Source organism: Harpegnathos saltator, unplaced genomic scaffold (genome assembly GCF_003227715.2).
Source record: "Harpegnathos saltator strain DR-91 unplaced genomic scaffold, Hsal_v8.6 scaffold101, whole genome shotgun sequence".
NCBI lineage: Eukaryota > Metazoa > Arthropoda > Insecta > Hymenoptera > Formicidae > Harpegnathos > Harpegnathos saltator.
The window spans coordinates 368,164-381,908 of NW_020229875.1; the positions used below are offsets into that span (position 1 = coordinate 368,164).

The 13,745-nt window shown below is 48.2% G+C and overlaps 1 protein-coding gene and 1 long non-coding RNA gene across 2 annotated transcripts in view; both read left to right on the forward strand.

Annotated features, from left to right (window-relative positions):
* Positions 1-9,540, forward strand: part of LOC112588514 (uncharacterized) — a 193,897-nt gene extending 184,357 nt beyond the window's left edge. Inside the window, exons 6-7 of the mRNA XM_025298690.1 lie at positions 9,332-9,427; positions 9,520-9,540. Of these exons, the coding sequence (XP_025154475.1) occupies positions 9,332-9,427; positions 9,520-9,540 (117 nt within the window). The remainder of the gene's footprint in view (positions 1-9,331; positions 9,428-9,519) is intronic.
* Positions 9,541-9,584: 44 nt separating this feature from the next.
* The window catches only part of LOC112588443 (uncharacterized), a 128,316-nt gene continuing 124,155 nt past the window's right edge, over positions 9,585-13,745 (forward strand). Inside the window, exons 1-2 of the long non-coding RNA XR_003112853.1 lie at positions 9,585-9,654; positions 9,813-9,855. This is a non-coding gene — a long non-coding RNA (uncharacterized LOC112588443). The remainder of the gene's footprint in view (positions 9,655-9,812; positions 9,856-13,745) is intronic.

Here is a 13,745-nt window from a genome sequence, read left to right on the forward strand (position 1 = left end):
TACGCTTCTTCTCTCGGCTCTTTCTCTCCTCGAAATCCGTCCGAATCGTTGGGCGAATTCGATGGGATTATACCGATGAGCGGAGATGAGCGGAGCCGTTCGCTCCACGACGCTCCGCGAGTCGATCCGACTCGTAGACTGAAGTGTGCATGCGCGTTTGTGGCGTTTCTTTAATACAGTGTCAATCCCCCGCCTGCCCCTTGGATATTGCCGGCGAATGTAACAAAGTACTCGAAGAGGAAGGTTTTCGAGGGTGATATTACTCTGTAATAGATATTACGTTCTACCTGCTCGCATATTAGATTTTAATATAGAAGATACGAGAGAGCGGCGCTGAATACTTTTTCCTTTGTGAAAAATTCACGTCGGCTGCAACTTTTAATACGTAATACCGTCGGCGGGCGCGCCGCGTCGTTTGCGAGCGCACGCTAGACGAGCGCATACGTATGCTATCGAACGTAGGAGAGACGCAGGCGAGGTATACTTATGGAACTCGCCCTGTCACTTCGCCGGGAGTGCTCGTCGCTCTCTTTTTGCACGCCCGACGAATTTAAGTCCGTCACGTTATTTTTCGCCGGTACCATCTCTCACTTTGCCGAGCGCGGCTCGTTACTGTATTTTCGTCGATGTTCCATTATTTTTGGCTATCGCATTAAATCCCCTCGTCTCTGCGCGACGCTTTATAAAAGTGTTAGGCGAGCGAATAAGTATGAATAGTCGAGACTGTACGAGCGGCTGTATTTCAGGATATAATCAGATCGCAATTACGTACGCGTGTGATAATTATAGATAGGACGACATTTATACGGCATAACGTAATCCTTTTGCAATAAGTAAAGTAAGGATCGCGATAAAATAATAGCTCGGAGAGTGTATATTTATAAGAGGACGAGAAAGAGAGAGAGAGGGAGAGGGAGAGAGAGAGAGAGAGAGAGAGAGAGAGAGAGAGAGAGTCGCAGGGTCACTTTGACTTCGTAATTGCGTTAGAGGGTTAACGGGGAATGTTAGCGTCTCTCTTTTGCCGCATATGCAGTCGGCGGAGGCAGTCATGCCGCGACGTGTCTCTGACGCGGCGTTGAAGTTAAGTGGATGCGCCTTGACGAAGTCGATCTAATTAACTTCGAGGCCTCTCACCCTTCGGCCTAAATATCGCCTCCTGTCCTAAATGCGGATCAGTGAATTGCCAGAGACGCGGTTGCGGCGGGAGAAAGGGCTGACGTCGCCGTGGAAGCTGGAGGCCAAAGCGCGCGGGGGCGCGACATAGGGGGTTGTTTTAACGAAACCGTCTCTCCCCCATCCAGCCTCGCGTCGCAGCCTGCTTAAACGCAGACAGACACGCGTGTGGATTTTACTGGCGCGTGTAAAGCGGTTGTCTGTTCGGTTTATTTGTAATCAACGCGATCGTGTCTTGACAAAAGCGAAATATGGCGACGCTGCGTGTGCGGTGGATGTGCGCTTGCTGCGAGCTTCGCCGTGTCGGCTCTGTCTCACCGAGATTACAAATGTGTGACAAAATTCCGTCATACCGGGTGCGTGCGGAAGGAATTTTGCGCCGTGAACGCGACAGGGGGCGAGAGAGTGTTTGTAAAAAATTCAGCAGATATAATAATTGGACAAGGAGAAGTATTATTTAGACTTTGGATTTTCACAAGTTCACAAGAAGCAGAATACTTGAATCAGCCGGGACCTTGCGGGACCAAATCTATTCCTGGATTCAATGAGGGTGACACCGGGGGGACTTTAGTATTTATGAAACTGCAGATGCTCCGCATTCTCCGATTCTGTTGGGGTCGAAGGGGAACCATCTCGCTTGCCTTGTTCCCAATCGAATTCTGTTTTCTTGGCTGCGGAATCGGTCGAATTCCTAAGACGTTCAGTGCGCTCGCTTCTGCACGACAGACCCTCGTCTGGGAGAGAAATTCAAATTCTTCTGACCATCCTCCGCGTTCCGAGATGCGAAAATGCCTGTCTTCTTCAATCTCGGTTTGCGCAGAATAACACGAAGATTATCAACTAATTTGCATTCTATGCTCCTGGCATAGGTTTCTTCAGGCTCTGGGATATGTATATACATATTTATTTATTTATTTCGAGTGTTGAAACTATTATTACAGTTTGATATTTAGCTTCAAAGACACGCCATGGTCCACAAAATTTGTTGAGAAGCAAAATTTGTCAGATTCATATTCATAGCATAAAAAGTAGCATTATTCTTTCTCTAGCATTTAGATGTTAGGTGATGCTTTCGCTAATTATCATGAGAAAGGATGCGAGCTTGATAGCCGCGTGTAATCTTGCCGTGCGTCACGAAATTAACTATATAAAATAAAATAAAAATAAAGAATTTTTCTTTTTTAAGGAATTGCTCCTCGTACCCGTGTCCAAAACTCGTTTGTTCGATGACCACTTACGCGCGAAAGTACAAATTCTTTCGGACATCGGGCGAATTCCAGCGCACGGTCTATTGAAAATACCACTTTGACATGTACACTCGTGGATAATGCCGGCAGCGGCGTACCGGCAGTCGGAGTTTCGTTTTCGTCTGACGTTTAATGTAAAATAATGTAAATACCATATCGTCTTTCGACGAGATGCAAGATGAGAAGAGTCGCGTTTCAGCTCGCAAAGTGCAGGCAAAAAGCAGCGAATCATTTTTCTCCTTGTAATTACTCGACGACTCATGGAGAATACTTTCGGACAAGTCATCGATTTTCTTCGCGTGTATATATATATACACAATTTTTTTGGCAACTCCTCAATTCAATTTTCGTAATTCGCATGTTATCGGTACGTCGTTCTCAATTAGTCCAAAGTTCCTCGATTGATTTGCATAGATCCCGCGCTCACCGTGGAGAATAATCAACGGCGGGATTTGGCGAAATCAAGTCTCGTTTAGAATTGTACTCGGCGGAAAATCGGGAACGTTCCGCGAAGCTTGCGAATGCAGATGCTGACACACCCGCGCCACTGAGTGACGCGATATCGCGAATTCGAATTCGACGGTAGTAAACCAGCACTAAATCTTGAACAATCAAACGTCCATTGTTTGCCTAGGTCTGTCAGTCGACGGAATACCGATTCAGCGATTACGCTGTGAGTATATCCGCAGACGCATCGAGTGTACACACGCAAACTCGTTCTCTCCCTCTATACATACACATATATACATACATACATACATACATACATATATATATATATTTATGTAGATACGTATATATACAGGGTGTACACCATTTGTATCCAAGTTGCAATATCGTGTAAATTACATTTCGAGCGGTGACACTAACAATGTCGTCGCGAAGACAATAAGTGGCGAAACGTCGGGCTCAATCTCCGAAGCGTGCGAAGTATCGATCATACGAGAAATAACGCTGATGACGTGATATTCTTCTAATGTCCAGTAAGTTTTGAAGAACCCACCGCACGCGCAAGTGACAGATATGTAGTGGTTATTCAAAGTACCGCACACACACACACACACACACACACACAACGGATACGCCCTGTAGATCCGCGCAACGTATATCGGTGTCGTTATATCGCGTTTCTCCATCGTCTCCGCTGTCGTGTGCGATCACAATGGAGAATTTGACTGCCTTTGATTTGAAGGGAAACAATGGGTGCAGACACCACTTACCTGCGCAGTTATTTCGCCGGCGCTGCCGGCTGTAATATTTGTGGGTGATTGCGTAGATCGCGCGTGAACGTTCGGGCGAGCGGGACGAGCTTTGTGTGTGTGTGTGTGTGTGTGTGTTATACGTTTTATCATATCGAAATAAATACGTTAACCTTAAATACTTTTTTGATACAAATTAATAAAATTTGTCGAGCACTTGATGTGCTCAACATCATCAGTGGTACAACAACGTATATACCGCATTATATTAATTTCTAAAGCTTACGATTAAATCGACAAAACATATCGATCATTTGCTGTGAGTAAAACAACAATGCTTCGTCGCACGTTGCTGTTTTTAGGCAATTCGTTTGCAAATCGGCTTTGTCGATTTCAATGGCGAAATCCTCGTCGCTCTTTGTGCTGTCTCGGTGCCGACGCGTGACACAACGAGGGAGAGAAAGAGAGAGAGAGAATGAGAGAGGGGGGGGGGAGAGAGAGAGAGAGAGAGAGAGAGAGAGCGCGCGCAAGAGGGAGAAAGGGAAAGAGAGAAAGAGAAAGATAGTATAGGAGCGGGAGGCCATTACGTAGACGTAATTCAAAAGCGGGAATGTATGCTTCATTTATTAAAGAGATTGCCTCGAAAGATTGCTGTTTCGCGCATGGCTACGTCTCCTGGCGCTGCCTTGCTCCCTTCAGCCACGGTCGCTGGCTCCTACGCAGCCGTCATCATTATTGTGCCGGTGCTGCTGCAGCAGGCATTCGAATTACGGCGCGTTTATATTCAATTTGTTTCTAGAAATTACAATTTGTTGGGAATTGGCGCGGCAGACGACGCCGAGGAGCTGCCCTCCTTTTCGCCTACCTCGGAGAGAGCCCTCGGCGATCGTCGTACGCTCGATTGAGTCGCGCGCACCATTCCGCTCGGCATCGAAGATGTGTGAGGTGTGATGCCGAAAGTAGATGCCGTGCGTTCCGAAGAATAGACGTTCCTCTTATTCCTCGCCGCTAGCTAGTTGTCTCTCGCACTTCGACTACGGCAAATGAAGTCTTTAGGCGGAATAATGGCGGTTTAACAAGTAGCTCGAGCCGCTGTTGCTGCTTGTTACTTTAATTAAATCGCATAGTTGAGTTACAAGAGTGAACAGAGTGGGACAGGATCAATTTGGATCTCTGCGTAATCATGATTATTAAGCACTTTGTTAATACCGAGTAATTGCAATTTGTTTAGTAAAGACTAAGCAAGTAAAGTTTCCCTGTCGCATTTGAATCGTTCATGTCATTGAGCAGCTTTTAAAACGCTCAATAAAAGTACATAAGAAAGTTGACTGGAGATGCGTGAGGGAAGGGAGGCAGTTTACTCGTCGAAGGATACTTGGAGGATATATTTGAATGATATATAGAGACAATATAGCCTCATATTTCTGTCGCTGTCGTGGGAGGATTATGCTTATACTATTTCGCGACCGAATGTCTTCGGTACTCGTCACGTGCTGCCAACACCCTATGGGAATTTCTCCCCTTCCCTTCCGCTCCCTAGGCAGCATTCTCTTGCGCTCTTGCTAGCGATGACAAAAAGAAACGGCGAGTGATATCGATTTGTTGTCTCTCATTCCCTCTCTCACTTTTCTTTTAAATCTTGTCGAATAAACGAATTGATGTTCAAGTCTCGTTTTGTCACAGAGAGTAGCTCTAAAATTTCGTGCAGATAATTTAATAATATCAATAGATTTTCAGGGAACAATCATCGCATACTGTTTACGCGGGGAATTCTTCTCACTCATCTGCTCGCATTCGCGGATACACCAAATGCGCCAAAATTTCACGTAGATAAAGGACACGGCATCGTCCATTTCTTTATTACGTTCTTTCCGACTTGGAGAGTATAAAGAAGAGAAACACGAGAGAGACGACGAACGGAAAGAGATAGCTCTTTGTATCGGTACACATCTACTCTCGCTTTTCGTCTCTCTCTCCTTTAACACTGTATCTCGCATTCCTCGTCTGCTCTTACTCGTCAGCTGGCAGACGGCCATTAGTGGTAGGGTAAAAGCTACTGGAAGCTCGCGGGATCTTTGAAAGGGTGCAGATGACGATTTCGGAGGCGCTGCGTCCGCACTTTGCTACCCCCCGTTCGAAAAGTTTTCTCCGCTCTCACCCCGAACATTTTATTTGCGGTTATATTCGCGTATATATATATATATATATATATATTATATTATATATATATATATTATATTATATATATATATTATATTATATATATTATAGATATATTATATATATATATATATATATATTATATAGATATATTTAATTACATACTTTTGAAACCGCGGGAGAGGAGAGCATCGCGCTTTACACTGTTTCGTGTGCGATACATAGCAGTTCGATTTTGCACAATTGTTTTTTTCAAGCACAATCACGCGCGATTGTGATATATATTTGAGACGGAGGACATTAATTCGCACGACTTTTCTCACACGAGACACTACGCCATAACTCCCTCGCAACCAAGCATTACAATTCCGCGGGTTTACGATATTCCACGTCATTAGGAGGGCGAATGCAGTGATATAAATCACTGCATCATTTATTAGGTAGCGCCGATCGTGCCGATTGCGCAACGAGCTCGCAGCTAACCGCGCAGCCGATGATATACGTCTGATAATTGCCGATTTCAATCGGCCGAAACAGCCTGCTAATAAATAATTTAATGCGCCGGCTTTTCGTGCATCGCTGAGCGTTCCGAGCGATGCACGGCCGGCCTGTCGGTCGGTCGGTCGGTCGGTCGGTCGGTCGGTTTGTCGGTCGGTCGGTTGCATGCCGTGCATTGATAGGTACAATGCGACGTGATTGTACCAATCATGCGATATTATAATCAATAATACACGCTATTAAACCCTAACTATGCACGACTGCTACCGCTGCTACTAATACAGCCGATGCACCGCAGCGCTATTAAGGCTTCAGCGGCTCTCATTCGAGACGTGTCCGCGTTCTCACCAGCACCTTCGCCCTTAGTATCGATAAATACGCGAAAGGCGGCTTGAATTTTTCACTCGCGATGCACCGGATGACGCGACGGTCATCGAGACGCCCGGGAAGTATCGTCGGACGCGAAGTTGCGCGATTAGCGGGCTCGAGAGATGCCGGTGAGAGAACCTCTGGGTAAGATCAAGTAAATAGAAACAGGCAGTGCCAGTCAGTGCTCGGGGGGGGGGGGGGGGAACGCAGCATGAGACCTTTGAACGTCCGCACTGTCTTTGCGTTTCTATGGATCGTAGGAGTATAGAGGATCGATGAAGCGCCGCGCGCGATAGGAAACGTCACGTGCAACTGTGCGCGCGCGTGCGAACGCGCGTTTATAATTCTCAATCGCGATCGTGTTTGTATCACCGCGCGTTTGACTAACAGGTCGCGTCGCAGGATTGCGGGATCAGGATCCGGTCGGCTGGCTGCTGAACGGCTCGAATCTACGTCGGTGGGGTCTCGCTAATAAATAGCAATTATCCCCCTGATATAATTGAAACGCGTGCGAAAAATCCGCGCGAAAAATTCAGGCGCGCGGGACGCGCTTTTTAATAGCAGAAGAGCGTGGACGGCGTCCCGGAGACCTCGGATCGAGAAACGAAAACTCTCTTCAATTATTTGTCTTCCTCGCTTCCGCGCAACGGGAAGTTTTCCCAATGGCTCTCCAGGTTAATACTTTCGAGGGACTTAATACTCTTTGTAGCTATTTATAACTGCGAGACGGAATCGCGGGCACGTAATCTTCCATTATAATTGACCTCTCCGTCGCTACTCGTTGTTCCGCGAGTAGGTGCGGGCGGCGAGAGGGTCCGAGACTTCGTCAGGGACCGTGACAGGGTGAAACGGGTAAAACTCAGACGAGGAATCACTCTCCCCCCCCCCTCCACCCCCTCGCGAGCACACCCGCAGAGTGGCGCACGTCGGTCGGTATTTATTTTACAAAACGTTTCTTTCTCACTCTTCCGCGCCGCGCCCAACTTAATTTACCACCTGAGGTATTAATTATAAAAAAGTCGCAACTAAATGCCCAGCAGAACGGAGTTACGCGCGCGCGCTCGCGCAGGTCCGCGCGGACGCGGCTTTAATTTTCCTATTTGTCGGGGAAGTTAGCGTCTGAGCGAGCGCGGAAATCATTAGCGAAGTAAAAACCGGCTCCCACGCGACTTCACCAATATCAAAGCGTCGGCGTCGGCGGCGGCGGCGGCGACGGCCAAGCCGTGCTTATAAGGCGCGATGTCGTTACGCTTTACCTCGCGAAATTCAATTTGGGATTCCGCTCAATGCGGAGATAAAACCGCGCTACATGCGCGGTTGGAAAGTCGCGCGCGAGAAGTGGAGCCGTCAATTAATACGTGCGACTACTAATTTCTTTCTGATACGGTCCTTTCAGATCGCCGGCAGAAACTTTGCCCGCGTGGAAACGGAAGAAAATTGCGCGTAAAGTCGAGCGGTGAATTCGAAGCCTGTGTGATTGCGCGCGCGTTTTTCGTCGATTATCGCGCGTGTACAACCTGTAATAACAACTGTAATTAAAATTGAAAAACGTGTCGCTCCTTCTTGACAAATTTTCCGAGGTGGAACGATGATTTCAGGGCTGAGCGGGCTAAAGGGGGAAAGAGAGAGAGAGAGAGAGAGAGAGACAGAGGGAGAGAGAGAGGGAGAGAGGATCCAAATGCGGCGATGAGGCCGCGCGTCGCCTCTCTCGCGCTCGTCGTAAATAAATAATTAGAATCTCCCTTCAGCGTCTCTCTGCAATACTTTCCACCTTTTTTTCTTTACTCTCCCTTGCCGGTTTCGTCTTCTCGACCGGTGAATGGCAGTGATTGGCAGTTAATGACGATGCTTCACAGACTGTCCTCCACACCTCCGATACCTACCGTTCTCCGCTAGGACGAGTGTCCCTCGTAATTTCTATCGAGACTGCCGTGATTTTATTCCGGAGAGGACATCGTTCCCCAAGACACGGCCAATTTCTTCTCCGGTCCCCAGCGGAAAATCCGCCGACGCGTCGTGGGCCGAGGGAATCGTGTTTGCCGGCTCGGCGAATTTTGTTTTCTTGCCATCGCGCGATCACGTTGGAATCGTCAATCAACCATTTGTCGTCCCGTTCGTATTTTCCGTCTTTATAATCTTCGCGTCTCGATACGAGTATTTAAGACGAGCGTACAAGGGGGATACGCGTTGCGACGGTTTGTCACTTGTCAGCGGGGAACTCCACAGCGCGAAATAATGCGTTATTTTGATATCGCGACATGGAGGACGTTAAATTCGTAAACAGATAATGTCACGGTACTCTCGAGTGCCCCCCCACCAGTTAGAGGTCACGAGGCTTCGGAAACGATATATACCTATGTACGAGACGGCCGAGCGATCACAACAGTCTTCGACGTGGCGGAAAACAAGTCGGGAGCGCCGCGCGTTGTTCTCGACTTTTCGCATGCGTCGATCGGAACTCGCGCGAGACGCGTCACGTTCTTTCGCGCGTGTTCATCGTGCTGCGATTATTATCCCCGGCTCGGCTACTGCCGAGCAGCACTTTGGAATATCAAGGGTGACTATTGTTTCACATTTTTATTGTCTTAAAAAGAAGAGATATATATATGATTTTGGGCTGCGCCCTCTTATTAGTATATTGTTATATTCTTGATTATTAACTTTATTGTTAACTTTCTGTTTCAGATGGTGGTAGACCCACGGAAGACAGTGACAATTTCGGTGGACGCGAATGTGCCGTACCGGAGGATCCGGTTCGGGCCAAGCAGGGCTGGCTCGAAGGTAGGTTTATTAACCGTCTATATTTTTTCATAAAATTTGTATTTGTAGTGAAAATTGGGACATAATTACCCGAATAAAAATATTCGCGTTAGAACGTTAACAAGCATTTTTAATCATCGTGTTTAATGGACGATGTTATTTTCTTTGTTCCAGAATCGTAGCAGTTTCGGTGGATGCGGGTGCCGTACCGGAGGATCCGGTTCGGGCCAAGCAGGATCGGCTCGAAGGTAGGTTTATTAACTGTTTATATTTTTTTTCCTAAAATTTGTGTTTGTGATGAAAATTGGGACGTAATTAAAGCTCGAGTAAAAATAGTCGCGTTAGACCGTTAACAAGCAGAGTTAGCCATTGTCGATCTAATTGTCGATGTTCTTCTTTGTTTCAGAACTGTATCAGAACGTGGCCGGTCCTGAGCTTCTGGTATTTCGGTGAGTCGAAAATAAAAAATTAGGTGGTGGATTTTTCTGTGTTTTTTTTTATACGAGAACAATGCGATTTACTTAGCTCGTAGATTTTTCTACATATACATTGAGAGAAGAAAAGTTGTTGATTTCATTATAAAGTTATATATAACATTTGACATTGGCCACGTTTTCTTTCTTGTCCCATCATAAAGCAGAGCAAGATTATTATCAATAAGGCAATTTATCGATTATAACCAACTCACTATGCAATTATAGTCAATAATATTAAACACTTTTTTTCTCAATGTTGGGTCTTGTGCCGTCCATCAAAATGCACTATTAGAAACAATCAGGGGTTCCTCCTTTGAAAATAATTCTTATTTATTAGTATTGGGACATTTGTTATATTTAATTCGCATCGCGGAATTTTCCGATGAAATTATTCACCGAGTACTGATACCCCAGATTGTTTCAAACGCTATAAAAAGCGCATCAGAATTGCGCTTCAGAATGGCGCATCAGATTTGCGCCTCAGAATGGCGTATCAGAACTGCGCCTTAGAATGGCGCTACTACACGCGAAATTCGCGATTATTTTGCTCTCGATAAATTTAATAATCGTCACAAAGAACCAAAGAGAAAATCAGATATTTCGACATATTCCGAGAATCGTCTCGAAAATTTGCGAAACTCGTCGGACGTGGCGGATTATAATCTCGATCGAAGCCAAAGCTAGATTTCGCGCGAAGATGCGATTATGCATAAAAGTTCGAATTCTCGCGAAGCGGAGAATCTCGTATTTTCGACGACGCAGTAGCAACGTAACAGAACGTCTACTTTCTCTTTTTGTAACAAGCTCGGCGCGTTTTTTGCACGCGGTTTATTTACTCGCGCGATTCACGACTGCATTCGCCCGCAAGGTCGGGCTTTATCTTTCCGCGCGATTTAAGGACTTTTCGTTCGATCGTTAAACGTCGTACAGTTTTACCGCGATAGCGAGTGCGGTGCAGCGAGTGAATGAAGTGCTGCGACCAACGTGGCACGACGACGGCTGGATACTGAGGACGCCGGACGGATGCGGAGCGTTGAGGTGGACCTGGGAGAGGACATGCTGGATCCGGACGACGTTGGACGTCGCGGGACATCCGCGGGAATTAGTGAGTGCCCGACTCAAACGCTCACGAAGCGTCTTTTTACACTTAGTGCATGCAGTAAACGTAAATCGCATTGACCGCCGATGACAAGAGTCATCGTATGAGAGATATTATAATTCTAATTTATATTTATATCATGCATACATGCAAATATTTTACATATAATATTCTGCTATTCTTGCGATTATTCTTGCGCGATGATATTCTTGCGCGATTATTTACAAAACGAGATCGATGGCGCACGCCATCGTTTCTGCTTGACTAAATGCTGCCTATAGCCAATTAGATACGGTTAATTAGGTTATACCGGAAGTGAACCGCTAAGTGAACGATCAGACCCTGGGATTTATTCGCGGATTCATTAGCCCGACTTCCATAAAGTATCAATTTCGTGTTCTCCGGCGACTCCGGCGAGTTGGACGCCGGCGCGGCGCAAGCAGACTTGCTCCTCCGCGGCTGAGCGGCACTTTTCGGCCACTCGGGGAATAAAGCATAACGATACAAATCGTGAATTGTGTTCGGCAAGCTGTCGCGGCCCGTCCGCGGCAGCGGCAGCCTATTTACTTGGCTAACGATGCTCTAGTTCACGTCGAATTGGTCTCCGCGGCACGCGCGCGCGTCTCCGCGCGCCTCCTCTCCCTCTATCCACATCTCTCTTTCCTCGTGTCCTCTCCTCCGTCCGCTCTCGACCCCATTGTTCCACCATAAAAATGTCAGTTTCGCGAATCTATAGTTAGTCGCGCACAAAGAGGACAATGAAGGATATATGGAAATAGCCAGATAGGCAGCCACCCGAGCCTCCGCCGGGCACGGCCACTCGAATGCACTTGTCGTGCACATTTAAACGACAGTAATGAACCATTGTTGAGAATTATCAGTCCTACGGCGCGGCGCTCACTCGCTAATTATCAGCGGAGCGCCTGTATGCGCTCGACGGCGACGACGGCGTCGGCGTCGGCGGCGGCGGCGGCGGCGGCGGCGGCGGCGGCCCAGTCGTCGCGCTCGACTACTTTCTTGCCTCCTCTCGCTCTCTCGCTCTCTTCTCCCGGCATGCAATAAGACTTTTATTCGTGTCACGCGAGAGCCGCTCTCTCGTGTAAAGTGCATCTACCTCGCTTTTAGAGGCGAGGCTTTATTGCGGGCTGTACGCGGCAGGAATTGAAGTGGGCGCGTGAGAGGTAGGAGGGCTGCGCGTCTCTACCGACGTTGATAATTGGACAGAAGATGCGGCGAGAGGCGGTAGATCGTGTAAATGCCTCGTTGATAGTCGTCCGTTAATCACGCGAATGTGCATCATTGTCGAGCGCGCGCGGGCTCTGGAGGGGGGGGGAGGGGAGGGGGGGGATTTTCCTGGTCGGGTGCGTCGCGCGAATCTGCTAGGAAAATCCTGGCGACAAGGCCGCGAAACGGCGACAGCCTTAGAAGCCACCTTGACGCCGGCGATAGAAGAAAAATCTGCCCGAGGTAAAGCCCGTCGAAAGTTGGCGCGCGCGCGTCTTTGATTTCACTTTAATTTAACTTTATCGGGAGTCGGTCAATAGCAATGTCCCTAATTGCTTGTCGGCAAATTCTGCTTGGCGCCTCTCTTATTGAAATTCTTGTCAGACTTTCTTAATCCAACAGCGCCGAATCGCGCTCCCGTCGTCGCGTAGGTCAACGTATTGTCCCAAGCGCGCGTCGTTTCCCTCGTTATCAGCCAGTCTGGCGGCTCGGTCTTCGGCTCGGTTCATCCCTTGCTTCGCGCTGCTTCCTTCGGACGAAAAGCGGTCGCCTCGTGTCCGCATCTGCAGCAGGCAGGCCGACCGTGAGTATCGCCGTGTGTAAATTGAGCTTCTTCATTTTCTCGGTGTTACGTCGCGGCTATCTATCGTTCTCTCTCTCTCTCTCTCTCTCTCTCTCTCGCTCTTTCCGCGCGGAAGCAGAGATTCCTTGTTCTTCCATAATTAATACTTCAACGTGGAAGGAGAACACGTGCTAATCTGATAATAAAATCGGCTACCGCGTCGCCTCCACGGCGTGTAATTTTACGGGACTTCTTGCGCGCGAGCGTGCGCTTAAGATCCGCGCGCTCCGCTCCCTTCTCATGCAAACGATTTAATCGACCGATCGCCATTTCCAGAGGGACCCTCGGCCCGATTCGGCTCGGCTCCTCTACCGTGAAGAGCAAAGAGGAAGCGCGCGGCTTAGCGTAGGGTCGGCCGATCGGCCGGATCTCCAACGGCCTTATCTTAATTATTCCGAAAAGTTAATTAGTTTTTTCCTCTCGTCCCCCCGCGGAAACCCTTTGAACGTTTCCGCGTCTGACGTGGACCTCGCGTTCAAGGAGAATCTCGGAATGAGAACGACCGTCCAATCGCGCCGCCGTCGCTGCCGTCGCCGCCGCCGCCGCCGCCGCCGCCGCCGCTGTCTGAGCGCAGCGGCCGAGTAATTCGCTGGGCGCTCCCTTTTGTGCCTTTAATTATTCTCTCGCCCGAGAGGCGAAAAAGAACACACACGTGTACGCGTACGTACACCGCCGGCGCGGCGTGCGCCATCGTGCGTACGCGCCGAATTTCTCGTACCATTTCCCAGCGTATTATCCTCTCGTTACGCATTATCCGCCGCTGATCGGGGGCGCGCCGCGCGCTCGTTGAACGGTGCGCACAATTTAGATCGTCTCTCATTTTCCCGACGCGCGACTCCATTCGCTTTCCCCTTTCTCTTTTCCATAAATTGCATCAGAGCAACGTTATCAGGTCCGTTCTCTTCTCGCACGCATTCC